The sequence below is a fragment of the Bos javanicus genome, chromosome 10, assembly GCF_032452875.1.
Source record: "Bos javanicus breed banteng chromosome 10, ARS-OSU_banteng_1.0, whole genome shotgun sequence".
In the NCBI taxonomy this organism is placed as follows: domain Eukaryota; kingdom Metazoa; phylum Chordata; class Mammalia; order Artiodactyla; family Bovidae; genus Bos; species Bos javanicus.
This window is the reverse complement of record NC_083877.1, coordinates 61442285-61456543: the sequence shown is the minus strand read 5'-3', so window position 1 is coordinate 61456543 and position 14259 is coordinate 61442285. Positions and strand designations below refer to the sequence as shown.

At 39.9% G+C, this 14259-nt stretch overlaps 1 protein-coding gene across 1 annotated transcript in view; it reads right to left on the bottom strand.

The window, feature by feature from the left end:
- Positions 1-59: 59 nt before the first annotated feature.
- Positions 60-14259, bottom strand: part of FBN1 (fibrillin 1) — a 264553-nt gene continuing 250353 nt past the window's right edge. The window contains exons 63-66 of the mRNA XM_061428846.1: positions 13849-13968; positions 5230-5461; positions 2545-2719; positions 60-1360 (exon numbers count right to left, since the gene is read on the bottom strand). Of these exons, the coding sequence (XP_061284830.1) occupies positions 971-1360; positions 2545-2719; positions 5230-5461; positions 13849-13968 (917 nt within the window). The 3' untranslated portion in view covers positions 60-970. The remainder of the gene's footprint in view (positions 1361-2544; positions 2720-5229; positions 5462-13848; positions 13969-14259) is intronic.

Genomic DNA, 14259 nt, shown 5'->3' with positions numbered 1-14259 from the left:
GAAATCTCCAGAATGGCGCCTCCACTCCCACATCCATGCAAGAACACAAAGCCGAGGGGTACACTAAAAAAAGAGACTGTTTTATTGTGACATTTATGACATGGACCCCTTGTTGACAGGAATGACTGAGGGTAGTCTTGGCATATTGCACAGTTGTGATGAAGGATGCACTGCTGATCCTCTGGCTGCTGAGGCTGCTTCCTGGTCCTCCCAGACCTCCATGCATGCGTGGGCCAGTCACAGAAATTTCATTACCACTTGGTGTATACACTTAAGAAGTCTTTGGTCTTAATAAGCACCATTACAAACCCTCACATTAAGGGCATTATTATTCTAGTTTATAAATGTTTCAATGATAAAAAATAGCACGATTACAGTATACACACACTTAATTTACATGTAAGGTATTATACTCATAACTGAGATAAGCTACTGCACTAACTTTGGTTGATTGAAAAAAATTAATGAAGTATTTGAACTGAATACTTGTAATTTGGTTTCTAAGTTGTGTAAATATTACAGTGCATTTATAAATCTAGTTTGAGAATTTACTAGCACCAAATAGATATTATAAATGGCCAACCTAATACTTGCATTTGGAGAAGCAAAGTTTTACAATTTGAAAAAACAGAACAGTCCATCGATTGAAAGCACGTTCCTGTACGTCTGCTAGAAGGATGGCATGTCAGCATGAATGGCCAACCCCCAGTGGAAATACATGTCCCAGTTTTCAAGAATCAACACATATGACAAGGTAGCTTAGCTACATACATGAGAAGCCTGAGAAAGTGGTTGTTTTGAACTAGGGTATTCACCTGTACCTTGCTTTTGTAATACAAGAATAGTGCTTATTTATAGAAATTTACGTGGTGAAAGACTGTACCTATAATATGAAGATTCTGATTGGGGGAAAAATTCAGTTCTACCTATCTATCTTGGTTTTTTAATTATTTGGTCTCTGGATGGTGAATTAATGAAGCAAAATCTGAATTTTCATCTTCAGATTATCACCCAGTTCACCACTGAGGTAGTCTTTGTCATATTTATCTTCTAGCTGATTAAGTTCTTTCTTTTTATAAAGTGGAGTACTACTGATTTGTAATGAATAGGTTCCAGCCACTGGCTTCTTCTTTGTGAAGTGGAGGTAGCTGATCCCTTCCTTTTGGTTGATTTTAAAGAAGCCGTTTTCATTTCCAGATTCAATCAAGTATCTGTTGTGATTCGTCAGAGTCGTGAGGGCTGGAAGGAGTTCTAGGATTCGGACCTTGTTACTGATGTGAGAAATATTGAAAGCGAACACGGCTGTCTTCTCAACATCCCAACTTGCAAGACTCACATTGGCTTCTATCTCAGGTTGATCCTGGAAAGACATATGGCAACGTGTGAATATAAAAGGTAAATATACCACTTACTAAAGAAAAAGTGACTCAAGTCTCACTCAAATACAACTTTCTTCTCATGTTGCATATACTCTATTGAAAATGAATATTCATAAAATCCTGTTTAAGCCACAGTGTTACATTAGCACATATTTGTAATACTAAACATGTCAAGAAGGAAGTTGAAATCACTTGTATTTGGTCTTCTATTGCAGTGGGTCTCAAAGTGTCCCCCAACCGACAGTATCAGCATCATCTGGGCATCTGTTAGAGATGGAAGTTCTTGGTGCCACCTGAGACCTACTGAATCCGAAACCCTGGGGATATTTCCCAGAAATCCATTTTAGCAGGCCTTCCAGATGATGATTCAGATGCATATTCAAGTTTGAGAATGACTGTTTTAATATATTATTTTCTTTTCAAAGACTTATCTCATTTCCCAAACCACAACGGATGGGTTGCAGCACCAATACTAAGAAAGAACCAGTTTATTTCCATTTTGTTCACTGACGCAAAACCATCTCACCAAAGGACACACCTATGAACCTACTTCCTGGCTCTGATGATCTGCTAATATTCAATGCTTTTCACCTGGCTTCTTGCTTGCCTCTCTGGGACCACATGTGCTTGCTCTCCGGGCCTGCAGCCAGAGGTCTGAGTATCTGCGTTTCTAAGTTGACTGAAAGGCTGCAGCAGCCGTAGGCAAAGAAATCCAGGCTGCTGGAGCTCCATGTTGTTTTTGTCTAGAATCCAAGTTCCCTCACACTCCACATGGCTCTTTCAGTAGAGAAGCCTCTAGCTTTCAGAACTTGGCATCCCTGTGTACGGAGCACTATGTCACTTCACTGCTCTGCCCACTTGCTCTCCTGGATCTCAGACCTTGTCCTTTCATCAGACTTTGGGCGGGTGTTTAACTTTCTTTTTGGCGAGACAGAGGAAATGAGCAAGTATGTGAAAACCTTTGAATGGCCACTCCCTAAAGGCAGCAAGAAACTCCAGAGAGCCTCACAGATTCTTGTAAAATGCAGCCTAGAGCTCAGGGAATGTCTGGATTTTCTCCCCAGGGAGCTTTTTCACACTTTGGAGCATCCTTGGAGGAAACCACAGGAATCTGGAGGGCCTTTCTGCAATAGGAGGCATCGGGAGAAACCACCTTCTGACCCACCTCAATGTTGGAGGCATCTGTTTCATTTGCGCTTCTCCGCTTCCTGCCGCGTTTGGGGTAGCCGTTGATCTTACACTCATAACAAGCCTCTGGGGAGAGTGAGTTGTCATCCATTTCACCGCTGGCAGGTGGCTCTGGGTTTCCCCGGCCCATGCCCATTCCAGAAACACAGTGCCTATGGTGGAAGGGGAGCGTAGATAGTTTTCATTAGAATTGGGAGATGGAGGAGGAGCGAGAGTTCTAGTGAAGCCCAGATCCTGCCTGGTGACATTCAGCCCTTGATTATGTGTCCACTGGATGATGGGCTGGTGCTGAGAACCATACTGAAGCCCTCTGTGTTTGGTCTTGAATTCTCAGTTCCCTGAGCTGATTGATTTCTTTTTACTATCTCTCAAGGCCCTATTTTGCATATTTACTTGCCCCTTTATTTCCCAAACATAATGTGGCAGGTGTTTCGCTGTACTGGTGGAGAGGAGACAAGGAGTGGAAACAAGAGAAGAGTGGAAGATGAGGGGGAAACCATGTGACTTGGGAGGATGAATAAAAATTGCCTTCTTCTTATAAAATAGGCTCCACAGGAGTGAGAAAGGTATGTGACATCGGTGTTCAGTTCCTTGCCCTCTCCCTGTTTAACTGATACCATTACAGCCACCTCCAATTCCACCAGCACCACTTTTCACCACTCCAGCTTCTGAGCAATCTCTCCTATTATCAGATCTCTCACTTTGGCTCCTGAAGATAGAAAGAAAGCTCTAGGTAATAACTTAGGTTGATTTAGAAATATATTGTGAAGATATGCAGTGTATTAAATACGTGTATCAGAGCTTGCCCAACTGTGGGAAATTGTTTCAAGTCATTCAAAACCACTAGGTCCACTGGCTCTGACTCATGTGAGGTTGGATAAACAAACCCATGCCCAAGAGAGAACTAGTTCAGCTGTTTTTCTTTGCCTTTCAGTTTTTAAAGCCAAGTTATGGAGGGAGGCTTGCATGTCTCACAAGTACCTTGTTTTGTTATTCTGCTTACTATTTCATAGGTCACTTGGAATGTATTTATCAGGCTCCTTTTTCAAAATGTTTTGAAATAGCTGAATGATCTTAAAAGAATCTTTAGATTCGGATAGGCTTGTCCACTCTAGTGATTCACAGAGGAGCCTAAAATGTTATAAATGGGTGAATTTCTATTAATTGGTCTACTAATAGGTCATAATGTAGACTAAATACTATTTATTTCTCTCTGTGTTAGTTGATCTATTTTTTATAACTCATTTTCCTTTATGCCCTTAAGATTCAAAATACAATGCCATTAACATTTTTTTTTTGTATTTTGCAGCAATTTACAGGTTTCTAGTATTTTCTGTAATCCTGCTGAGCACAACACATTTCCTTTCCTCATCCTTTAATTTTTTACCATGAAATATGTAGAAACAATAATATGGATACGTGCTCATTCTTTGTGTGTGTGCATTCACATAATTATGAAATTGTTGGAAGCAAACCCCAAATTCACAGGCTTTGGTTCCTTTCTCAGAACTCCCAGTATTTTCATATGCCTGGAACACCACTTACAAGAAGTGTGACTATAAAGTCCCACTGGCCAGAAGCCAGTTTGGAGTGTCACAATTTTTGCTGGGAAAATGATTCTGGCATTAAATTTATAAAGAATGAGTCTACTGAGAGCCAGACACAAACATCTGGGAATTTGAGTCCTATTGCTGGCATTCTGTGCGCTTCCCATGAAACATTCTTTTACCTTCTACACACCCCAAAATGAATCACTTGATGTTTCTGTGTCAAGAAACCAAAGACCACAAAATTAACAATTGGATATATACACATATGTGTGTGTTGTGGACTATGTGACTTTTTGTTGGGAGGAGTATATATAAGTGTGTGCATTGGTATATGTGTGTGTGTGTATTTAATTAAATACACTCTGTGTTCCTAATTAAAAAGTTAAAATGTGAACTCCTTCACAAGATAGCCAAAACTAAGACAGTCAAGTCCAGACTAATTCAACTGGGAAGAAGACCTAAACTTTGAAAATGTAATAGTAACTTTTATATTACTAAATAGAATAAAAATATATCTTCCCAGCCCCAACTCTCACAATACAATGTGGTATGCTACCTGGAAAATATAATAATTATTTTAACTCTTATATTTAAAGTTCTTTTGCAACGTTTAATGTAAATTTAAGTCTAAAATGTAAAATATACTTTGAAACCCTAAAGCACTCCCCAAAAGATATCTTTATGATTTATCCTAACAGGAGCTACATGAAAGCATTTTAAGTCAAGACAGAATCCTGCTTGCCCCAGGAGAAGGTTGCATCAGCAATATGCAATCTGAGTCCAGCTCTGTCATGGATCACAGTCCCTGTATTTCCTGAGAAACGAGTTGCCTTCCAACAAGATGTGAGGATCAAGAGAAGGAGATAGATAAGCCATATCTTGAGGTATTTACAATGTTGTTTCATTATTTTGTTCCATGTTCTATGAATTTCCAGAAATCTAGATGTCCCCCTTCAAATAAAATAACCTAAAACCTTTGCAGAGCTAACTGGAATTAACTCAAGGATTATAAAAAGCATGGTTCAATGGTACTAGGATAGGTCATTTTGAGTTCAATATACTTAATTATTCTGTGGATGAGAAAGCCTCCAACCACGACCAGCATTGCTTACCCTTGGCCTATTCGGAAGTAGCCAGGTGGACAGGCACACAGGTAGCCGCCCTCAGTATTGGAACAGCCATAACTGCAGGGGGCCTGAGCAGAGCCACATTCGTTGATGTCTTGGCAACCTCCACTGAACTGTTCGTATTGGAAGCCGGCAGGGCACATGCACTTGTAGCTCCCCAGGGTGTTGTGACAGGAGGCTCCTCCACAGATGTGAGCACTGAGGCATTCATTTTCATCTGCAGGGAAAACCAGAAGACGCCACATATGTGATTCTGGGCAGAGGTTTCTATGGAGGAGTTTGGGTCAGGCCACTCTGACCCAGTGCTGGCCAGCTGGCCCTCACCTTGGCTCTTGGGAAGGGAAGACAGGTGGAAGTGGCTGAGGTGGGAAAGGGAACAAGAAAGATGTGGAGACAGATGTGGCCTCTCTCCAAATGGTGAGCAAACGTGGTCTCTGAGGTCGAGTGCATCAGGCGGTGTGTTAGAGGATGGCATTCTGAGGACCAGCAGACTCCAGTCCTCATCTGAAGCCAATGGCAGTGTGTCCTGCTCTACAGGAGCATCTGGTGAAGAATGCAGGGGTGGTTCATGGCCAAGGTTCAGGGATCAGGGTGGGAGGGCAGGGAGCAGTTCTGTGTGCCTTTGCTTCAGAAGTACCCAGCAATGGGATGACTCTCTACAGCCGAGATGAGCCATATTCCTGGAGGCTGCTTTCCTACTCCTCCTTTTTCAGCATGAATAGGGTTGGCAAGGGCTGACATCCTGCAGGAAGTGTCCCGCTCACCTGGACTTCCTTTTCAAAAGTCTATAAAAACCCCCAGGTGCTTGCTCAGGGAGTGAATGGTGCCTTCTGGTATGTCTGCTCCCATCTCTGAATGGACCTCCTTATCTAAACCATCCTCCTGCCCAGGGCATCTGGGCTGTGTCTAAACCTAAGTACAGCTGGAAGAGATTCAGTGCAGACTTCATGGGCACTAATTGGGGAAAACCCACAAGAGACACAGATGCTGTTGAACGGGCTACCCACAGGGACCAGCCAAGTCTGATGGTAATACATAGGAAAAAGAAATACAACTTTCCCAAATTAATTCAAAGGGAAAAAACCCTCAAGTTTCTTACTATGTCTGATTTATACTTTTTTGAAACTTCCAATATATTTTTATAGATCTGCCTTTGTACAACAGCACAGAAGTTTGCTGGTAAGACATTTCTTTTTTTTTTTTTTTTTGGTAAGACATTTCTTAACTGCTATAGCCCATTTTCAGGCTTATGTCCACTTGAATGCATGTAGATTGGCATTCTCCTCACTTAGCAAGTATCTACTTCCAATGGAAAAGAGGAAGAAGGCAATTTAGTAACACTTAACATTTACTGGATGCCTACTGTGTGACAGACAGGATACTAAGTTGTTGTTCAGTCACTAAGTCGTGTCCAACTCTTTGTGACCCCATGAACTGCAGCATGCCAAGGTTCCCTATCCTTCACTATCTCCTGTAGTTTGCTGAATCTCATGTCTATTGAGTCGGTGATGCCATCCAACCATCTCATCATCTGTCACCCTCTTCTCCTCCTGCCTTCAATCTTTCCCAGTGTCAGAGTCTTTTCCAGCGAGTCGGCTCTTTGCGTCAGGTGGCCAAAATATTGGAGCTTCAGCTTCAACCTAGACCTTCCAATGAATATTCAGGGTTGATTTCCTTTAGGATTGACTGGCTTGATCTCCTTGCAGTCCAAGGGACTCCCAAGAGTCTTCTCCAGCACCACAGTTCAAAAGCATCAGTTCTTCAGAGCTCAACCTGCTTTATGGTCCAGCTGTCATATCATGTACATGACTACTGGAAAAACCATAGCTTTGACTATGCAGACCTTTGTTGGCAAAGTGATGTCTCTGTTTTTTAATATGCTATCAAGGTTTGTCATAGCTTTTCTTCCAAGGAGCAATTGTCTTTTAACTAGGTACTTCATTTGCTTAATGTGCTTCACAATCATGGAGGTAGGTATTAAAATCCCTGTTTCCCAGATGAAGAAAGTGAGATTCAGAAAGCCCCTCCAAGATCTCCCAGCAGCAGGGCAGATACGCACACCCAGGTCTGTCTGACTATAAGTCTCATGCTTTCCTTTATATCAAAGTGTCTCTCAAGAGATTTGCCCTCATTTACATTGTTCCTTTCCCTTTTAGTTTTTCCTTATTTGCTAAGGTAGTTTCATTTTTCAAGAAAAAATTGTTTCAAAAAAAAAAAAACAACACCTTTTTTTTAAATTAGGAAAACAGATGGGGAAAATGGTAAGAGCAGGGTACTTGCATAAATATACACACTTCATATTGCCTTCCACCCTTTCTTTTTCTCTTCCTTCTCTTCATCTCCCTTCCTTCCTTGAACTCCCCCTGCTTATCTGTATGTGGTTACAGAGAGAAGGAGTAGATATACAGTAAGAAAGCCATTGGTTGAGATGCCTGTTATGGCACAGTGCCTAGCTATGCATCTGTTTGAGACCCTTTCTATCAAAGGACTCTCAAGTACCCAATCAAAGTCACTTAGGTTCCAGGGTTCCTAAAACAAAATGACTTAATATGCCATCATCTGTGTTCTCCTCCCCTTATTTTAAATTAGAGATGAGCTATGTGATAGAAACCAATGGAGACCATGGGCATCAAAGGATGTATGAAGAACCAAGGGTGGTTCCTTTGGTGAAGGAAGTATCTCCGGGCTGGATGTCTTCTCTGTGCCCTGCATACCCACCTCCAGACTTCTCAGCTGTGCTCAGCTCTACAAGGCTGATCAGAATGGAACATCAATAGGCTCTTCTTCCGTATCCTATGCTTTTTGGCTGGGCTCAGCCATCTGTTACCTGCTGGGACTCTGACTGATAAATCCTCTAAGGTACAGGTATATATGGGAAAGACCTGTTAATAGAGAGCTTAAGATTTACTCTTTTGTTCCAAGGGACAGAAACAGGACCAATGGTTAGGAGTCAGTAGCAGAAAAGATTCATTCTTTATGAAAAAGAAGGTGAGTACCTATCCTGGTTGGAGAGGGAATGACATGTTAGGAAACAGATAGATGAGATCACTGTCGAGGTTCTTTCTAACTTGGAGCATCTATTTTGGTCAAGAACTCTCCCTATCCCCTTTTCAAATTCTTTTCTACTTTATTTGACTTTTTTTTTTCCTCCTTGAAAATCTAATAAGCTTAAACTTGCTTTTCTGGGTTAGAGAGGTGGGGTGGAGTGGACCACGGATTAAGATAAGAAATTGGCAAATGTTCAATGTTTGAAACTTGAAAACAATCTGTTTGTGCACTCACCCTTTCTATCAATATACAAATACCATGATTTGTTTAACATGTTTTGCACTTTACCTGACCTTTTTCATCCTGTGTGTGTACCCTGGAGCAAATGGCTACACAAGGAATTTTTCTACACTATAAAATCTTTGTTTTATTCTTTTAGTTGTTACTTAAATTGGTAAGAGTTTTGCTCTTTTTATAAAAAGAGATGATTCTAATTTGAATGAAATAGGATTAGAATCTCTGAAAGACACTCCTTAAAAATCAGATGGAAACCCACCCCCTCTAAACTCAAAGGTTCCAGCATCAGGCTTGCACAGTATGTCTTAGCTGTGGTGTTAAGAGAGAATTCCAAAATGTAGAATGGGCTTTCCTTTACTAATTTTCTCTAGGTCAAAATGGGTCAGCTCCAACTTTAAGCTACAAGTTTGATATTTTCTAGAAAGCAGTAATATCAGTGGCCCCATACCCTAAACCTATCCATCTTCTAAAAGTGAGCTTCTGGCTGCTTAGAAACAAGGATCCAGAGAGGGCTGGTCCAAGAGATTTGCTCTGCAAGGCTCTGAGGAGCTCATTCTGGTCCAAGGCAATGCTCATTCTGGATAACTGTAATTCCCAAGAATTATGAGAACAGTTTGAATCGGTATCTTCTGGGCATCAAAACCCCCAAACCTCTTCTCACTTTTTTAAACTAAAGTTTAGTTGATTTATAATATTGTGTTAGTTTCAAATGTACAGCAAAGTGACTCACTTACATAGGTCCATCCTTCTTGCTGCCAATGGCAGTATTTCATTTGTTTTTATGGCTAATATTGTGTTTGCATATGCATGCGTTTTTTAAAACCAATTATCTGTTGGCACTTGGGTCGTTTGTAAATAGTGCTGCTATGAACGTTGAAGAGGATGTATCTTTTCAAATTAGAGTTTTCATCCTTTCAGGATATACACCCAGGAGTGGGATTGCTGGATCATATAGTAGCTCTATTTTTAGTTTTTTAAAAATAGCCTTCACACTGCTCTCCATAATGACTATACCGATTTACATTCCCACCAACTGTGTAGGAGGGTTCCCTTTTCTCCACACCCTTTTCATATATAAACCTTTTGATGATAACAGACTTATTTGAAGGTGGTAGACTTTTTGATGGTGGTTATTCTGACCATGTGAGGTGATATCTCATTGTGGTTTTGATTTGTTTTATTTAATAATTAGCAATAGTGAGCATCTTTTCATGTGCTGGTTGGCCATGTCAGAGAAAAGACTATCTAGGTCTTCTGCCCACGTTTTCATTAGATTGTTTATTTCTTTGGTACTGAACTGTAGGAGCTGTTTATATATTTTGTATGTTAACCCTTTGTCAGTTGCATCATTTGCACATGTTTTCTCCCATTCCGTAGACTGTCTTTTGTATTGTTGATGGTTTTCTTTGTTGTAAAGAAGCTTTTATGTTTGATTTGGTCTCATTTGTTTATTTTTGCTTTTATTTCTTTTGCCTTGGGAGACTGATCTAAGAAAATATTGCTACAATTTATGTGCAAGAATGTTCTGCCTATGTTCTCTTCTTTGAGTTTTATGGTATTGCATCTTATATTTAGGTCTTTAGAGCAACTGCAGTTTACTTTTGTATATGGAGTGAGGGAGTATTCTAACTTTACTGATTTACATGCAGCTGTCCAGGTTTCCCAACACTACTTGCTAAAGAGATTGTCTAGTCTCCATTGTATACTCTTGCTTCCTTTAGTGTAGATTAATTGACTGTAGGTGCATGGGTTTATTTCTGGGCTCTCTACCTGTTCCATTGATGTATATGTCTTTTTTGTGTGTGCCAATACCACACTGTTTTGATTACTGCAGCTTTATATCATAGTCTGAATTCTGAAAGGGTTATGCCTGTAGCTTTGTTCTTTTTCCTTGGGATTGCTTTGAAAATTCTGGGTTGTCTGTGGTTCCATATAAATTTTGGAATTATTATTTTTCTAGTTCTGTAAAAAATGTTATGGGTATTTTGATAGGGATTGAATTAAATCTATAGATTGCTTTGGGTAGTATGGCCCTTTTAGCAATATTAATTCTTCCAGTCCAAAAGCATGGGCTATCTTGCCATTTCCTTGAATCATCTTCAGTTTCTATTATCAATATTTTATAGTTTTCAGCATCTAGGTCTTTCACTTTCTTGGTAAACTTTGTTCTTAGATATTTTATTTCATCTTTTCATGTGATTTTAAATAGGGTTTTTTTTTTTTTTTTTAATCTTCTCTTTCTGATATTTCATTGTTGGTGTAAAAAAAAAAAGGGAACAGATTTCTGTATATTAATCTTGTACCTTGCTACCTTCTGAATTCATTTAACAGTTCCAATAGTTTTTGTGTGCAGTCTTTAGGGTTCTCTATAGAGATTATCATGTCATCTGTACACAGTGACAATTTTACCTCTTCCCTTCCAGTACAATGTTGAATAGAAACAGTGAGAGTGGGCATCCTGTCTTGTTTTAGATTTTAGTGGGAAGTCTTTCAGGTTTTCACCGTTTAATATTATATTGGCTGTTGGTTTGTTGTAAACGGCTTTTATTATGTTGAGAAATGTTCCCTCTAAAACCACTTTAGTGAGAGTTTTTAATCATGAATGGATGTTGAATTTTATCAAATAGTTTTTCTGATTCTGTTGAGATGATCATGTGTTTTTTGTCTTTCCTTTTCTTGATGTGGTATAACATATTGATTTTTCATGTGAACTATTTTTGAGACCTGGGAATGAATCCAACTTGGTCATGGTGTATGACCCTTTTTATGTATTGTTGAATTTGGTTTGCTAATATCTTGTTGAGGATTTTGAACCTATGTTTATCAATGATACTGGCCTGTAATTCTTTTTATGTAATGTCTTGTCTGGTTTTGGCATCAGGGAGATGGTGGCTTCATAAAATGACTCTGGGAGTGTTACCTCCTCTTTAATTTTTTGAAATAGTTTGGGAAGGATGGGTATAAGCTCTTCTTTGAATGTCTGGTAGAATTCCCCAGTGAAGCCATCTAGTTCTGGACTTTAGTTTGCAGGGAATTTTTTTCATTACAGATTATATTTTACTTCTGGTGACGGGCCTGTTCAAATGATCTGTTTCTTCTTGACTCATTTTTGACAGCCTTTATGTTTCTAAAACTTGTCTACTTCTTCTAGGTTGTCTAAGCTCACTTCTAGGTGAGCTCCACAATTTTTTGGCATATAACTCTTATATGATTCTCTTAGGATGTTTTTAATTTCTATAGTATCAGTTGTTATTTCTCATCTTTCAATTTATTATTTTATTAATTTGGGTTTTCTCTTTTCTCCTTGGTGTATCTGTCAAGCAATTTCTCAATTTTGTTTATCTTTTCAAAAAAATTGGCTCTTGGTTTTATCAATCTTTTCTATTTTTTAAATCTCTATTCATTCCTGCTCTGATATTTATTTCTTCTGTTGACTCTGGGCTTTCTTTGTTCTTTTTCTAATTCTTTTCGCTGGCAGATTAAATTATTTGAGTTTTTCTTTTTTTTTTTCAAGAAGGCCTATATTATTGTGAACTTCCCTCTTAAAACTGCTTTTGCTGCATCCTATAGCTTCTATAAGGTTGTGTTTACATTGTTGTTTGTCTCAAGGTATTTTCTGATTTCTTTGATTTCACTGTTGACCCGCTGGTTTCTTAATAATATGTTTAGTCTCCACATGTCCATTTTTTCTTTCTGTGGTTGATTTCTCATTTCATGGAGATCTTTCTTGCACATTTGGCTGAATAAGAGGTGTTCTGCCAGTTTCCAGTTGGTTTTCTGTGAGAATTGCTCCCCATGTAGGTGTATTTTTGATGTGTTTGTAGGGGTAGGAGAACTCCACATCCTCCTCTTCTGCCATCTTGATCCTCCCCCTCTTCCCACTTCTTAACTTCCCACTTCTTAATAGATTCTTTGTTCTGCAAGTCCCAAGCAGAACACAGTCTTCATGGGACCAACGAAGAATCTTCAGGCAACAAGGGCATGACCTGGCCATCTCTATCATCTCTGAACTGAGCATAGGAGGAGGAGGATAAGACCCAGCAGTGGTAGATCTCACCTCTTTTATACTCTTCCCCAAAGCTTCAGTTTCATCCATGGGAGATATGTAATAAGGGCAAGATAGACTCACATGCTGGGTATTGAATCAACAAAGCTTATGCTGGAAATTTTGTGAACAATGTCAGAAACTGGTGATTAAAATCCAAGACCTCCCTGAGCTGGTAATAAACAAAGGCGTTTTTTTATTAAAACCAGATCACTAACCAGCAAACTGTGCAGCGTAAGCTCTAGCACTGTGGTTATTTTAGCCAGTCCTACTCACCTTTGCAAAACTGTGTTTTGTAAAGAATCAAACCAGATGAGAAAGACGCATATTTGATAAATGAACACATACCAAATGTGTCTTCATTTGGAGTAAAATCAAGCATTGCAACATGGAGCAGTCACCCAGAACGCAGTCACTGTTTTTGAGAAGGAGGGCCCTGTACCCAAGAGAGTGGCAGCCAAAACGGGTCACCAGAGCACCAAGCTTGCAGTGCTACTAGGTGAATTAAAAAAAAGAAAAAACAAGTAGAGGTGACACTAGAAAGGCAGCCCTGAAACATGAAGTGAAGAAAGAGCTTTGGATTCTAGCTCTGGTCCTGCCACAAAAGAATGGGTAAGGGCAGACTGCCTTTCCTTCCTGGCTTCTAAGCCTTCATTAGTGAAATAATGGCATGGGCTAGATGGATTGGGGTCCTTCTAAACTTGCAATGTTGGGATTCTCTGCTGTCCATTAAAAGGTATTTTCCTATGACCCTGTGGGACCGAAAGTGACAATTTCAATTTAAAGACAGAGTCTGGGACTCCCTTAATTTTCAAAAGAGTTTAGCAATCCTGAAAAAAACTTGTACCCTGCCCCAAAGGTGTATAGCATTCAATGAACCACTTCTGCGTCTTGTGACCAAAAGCTGCTCAAAGTAGCCTTTGGCTGATGGATAGTTTTCAGTCAGAAGGAGGATTTTGTTAGCCTGAAGAGAACTCCAGTGTGGGCTGATGACTAGCAGTGAAGCAGAAGAACAAGGAGATATTAGGAACTAAGGAATTCTGTCAGCATTTCATTTCAAATGCCTTCAAAGTACCCTTGATCATTTTTTTTTTTTTTTCTTAGTTTGCTAGTTTGCAAAGGCTATGACTTCCCTCTGGTTTCAACCAGGTATGGACAATTTGAAATGAGTATTTGTTGCTTCAATGAGAAGTTTAAAGTTTTCAGAAAGAAAGCAGTATTCTGACTCAGGAGCTGACAGCGGTTTATCTTGTGAACAAGGGAAAAGTACTTGCCAACACACTGGTTCCACTGGTAGTGCTGGAGATAGCCCTGGGGGCAGCTGCACCTGTAGCCGCCGATGATGTTCTGGCAGCCGTGCTGGCAGCGATGGTTTCCCTCACACTCGTCCACATCTGAAAAAGAAGGCAAGTTGCCTTTAAGTTACATCAGTGCATGTCTCAGAGGTATTCTCTGAAGCACCATTTATCAGCATATGAACGTGAAAGGCAATTTTAGTAAGACATCTGACACCAAAAATTGTTGTTGGTGTTCAGTTGCTAAGTTGTGTCTGATTCTTTGCAATCCCATGGATTGCAGCAGGCCAGGCTTCCCTGTCCTTCACTATCTCCCAGAGTTTGCTCATATTCATGTCCATTGAGTCAGTGATGCTCTCAAACCATCTCATCCACTGCCACCCCCTTCTT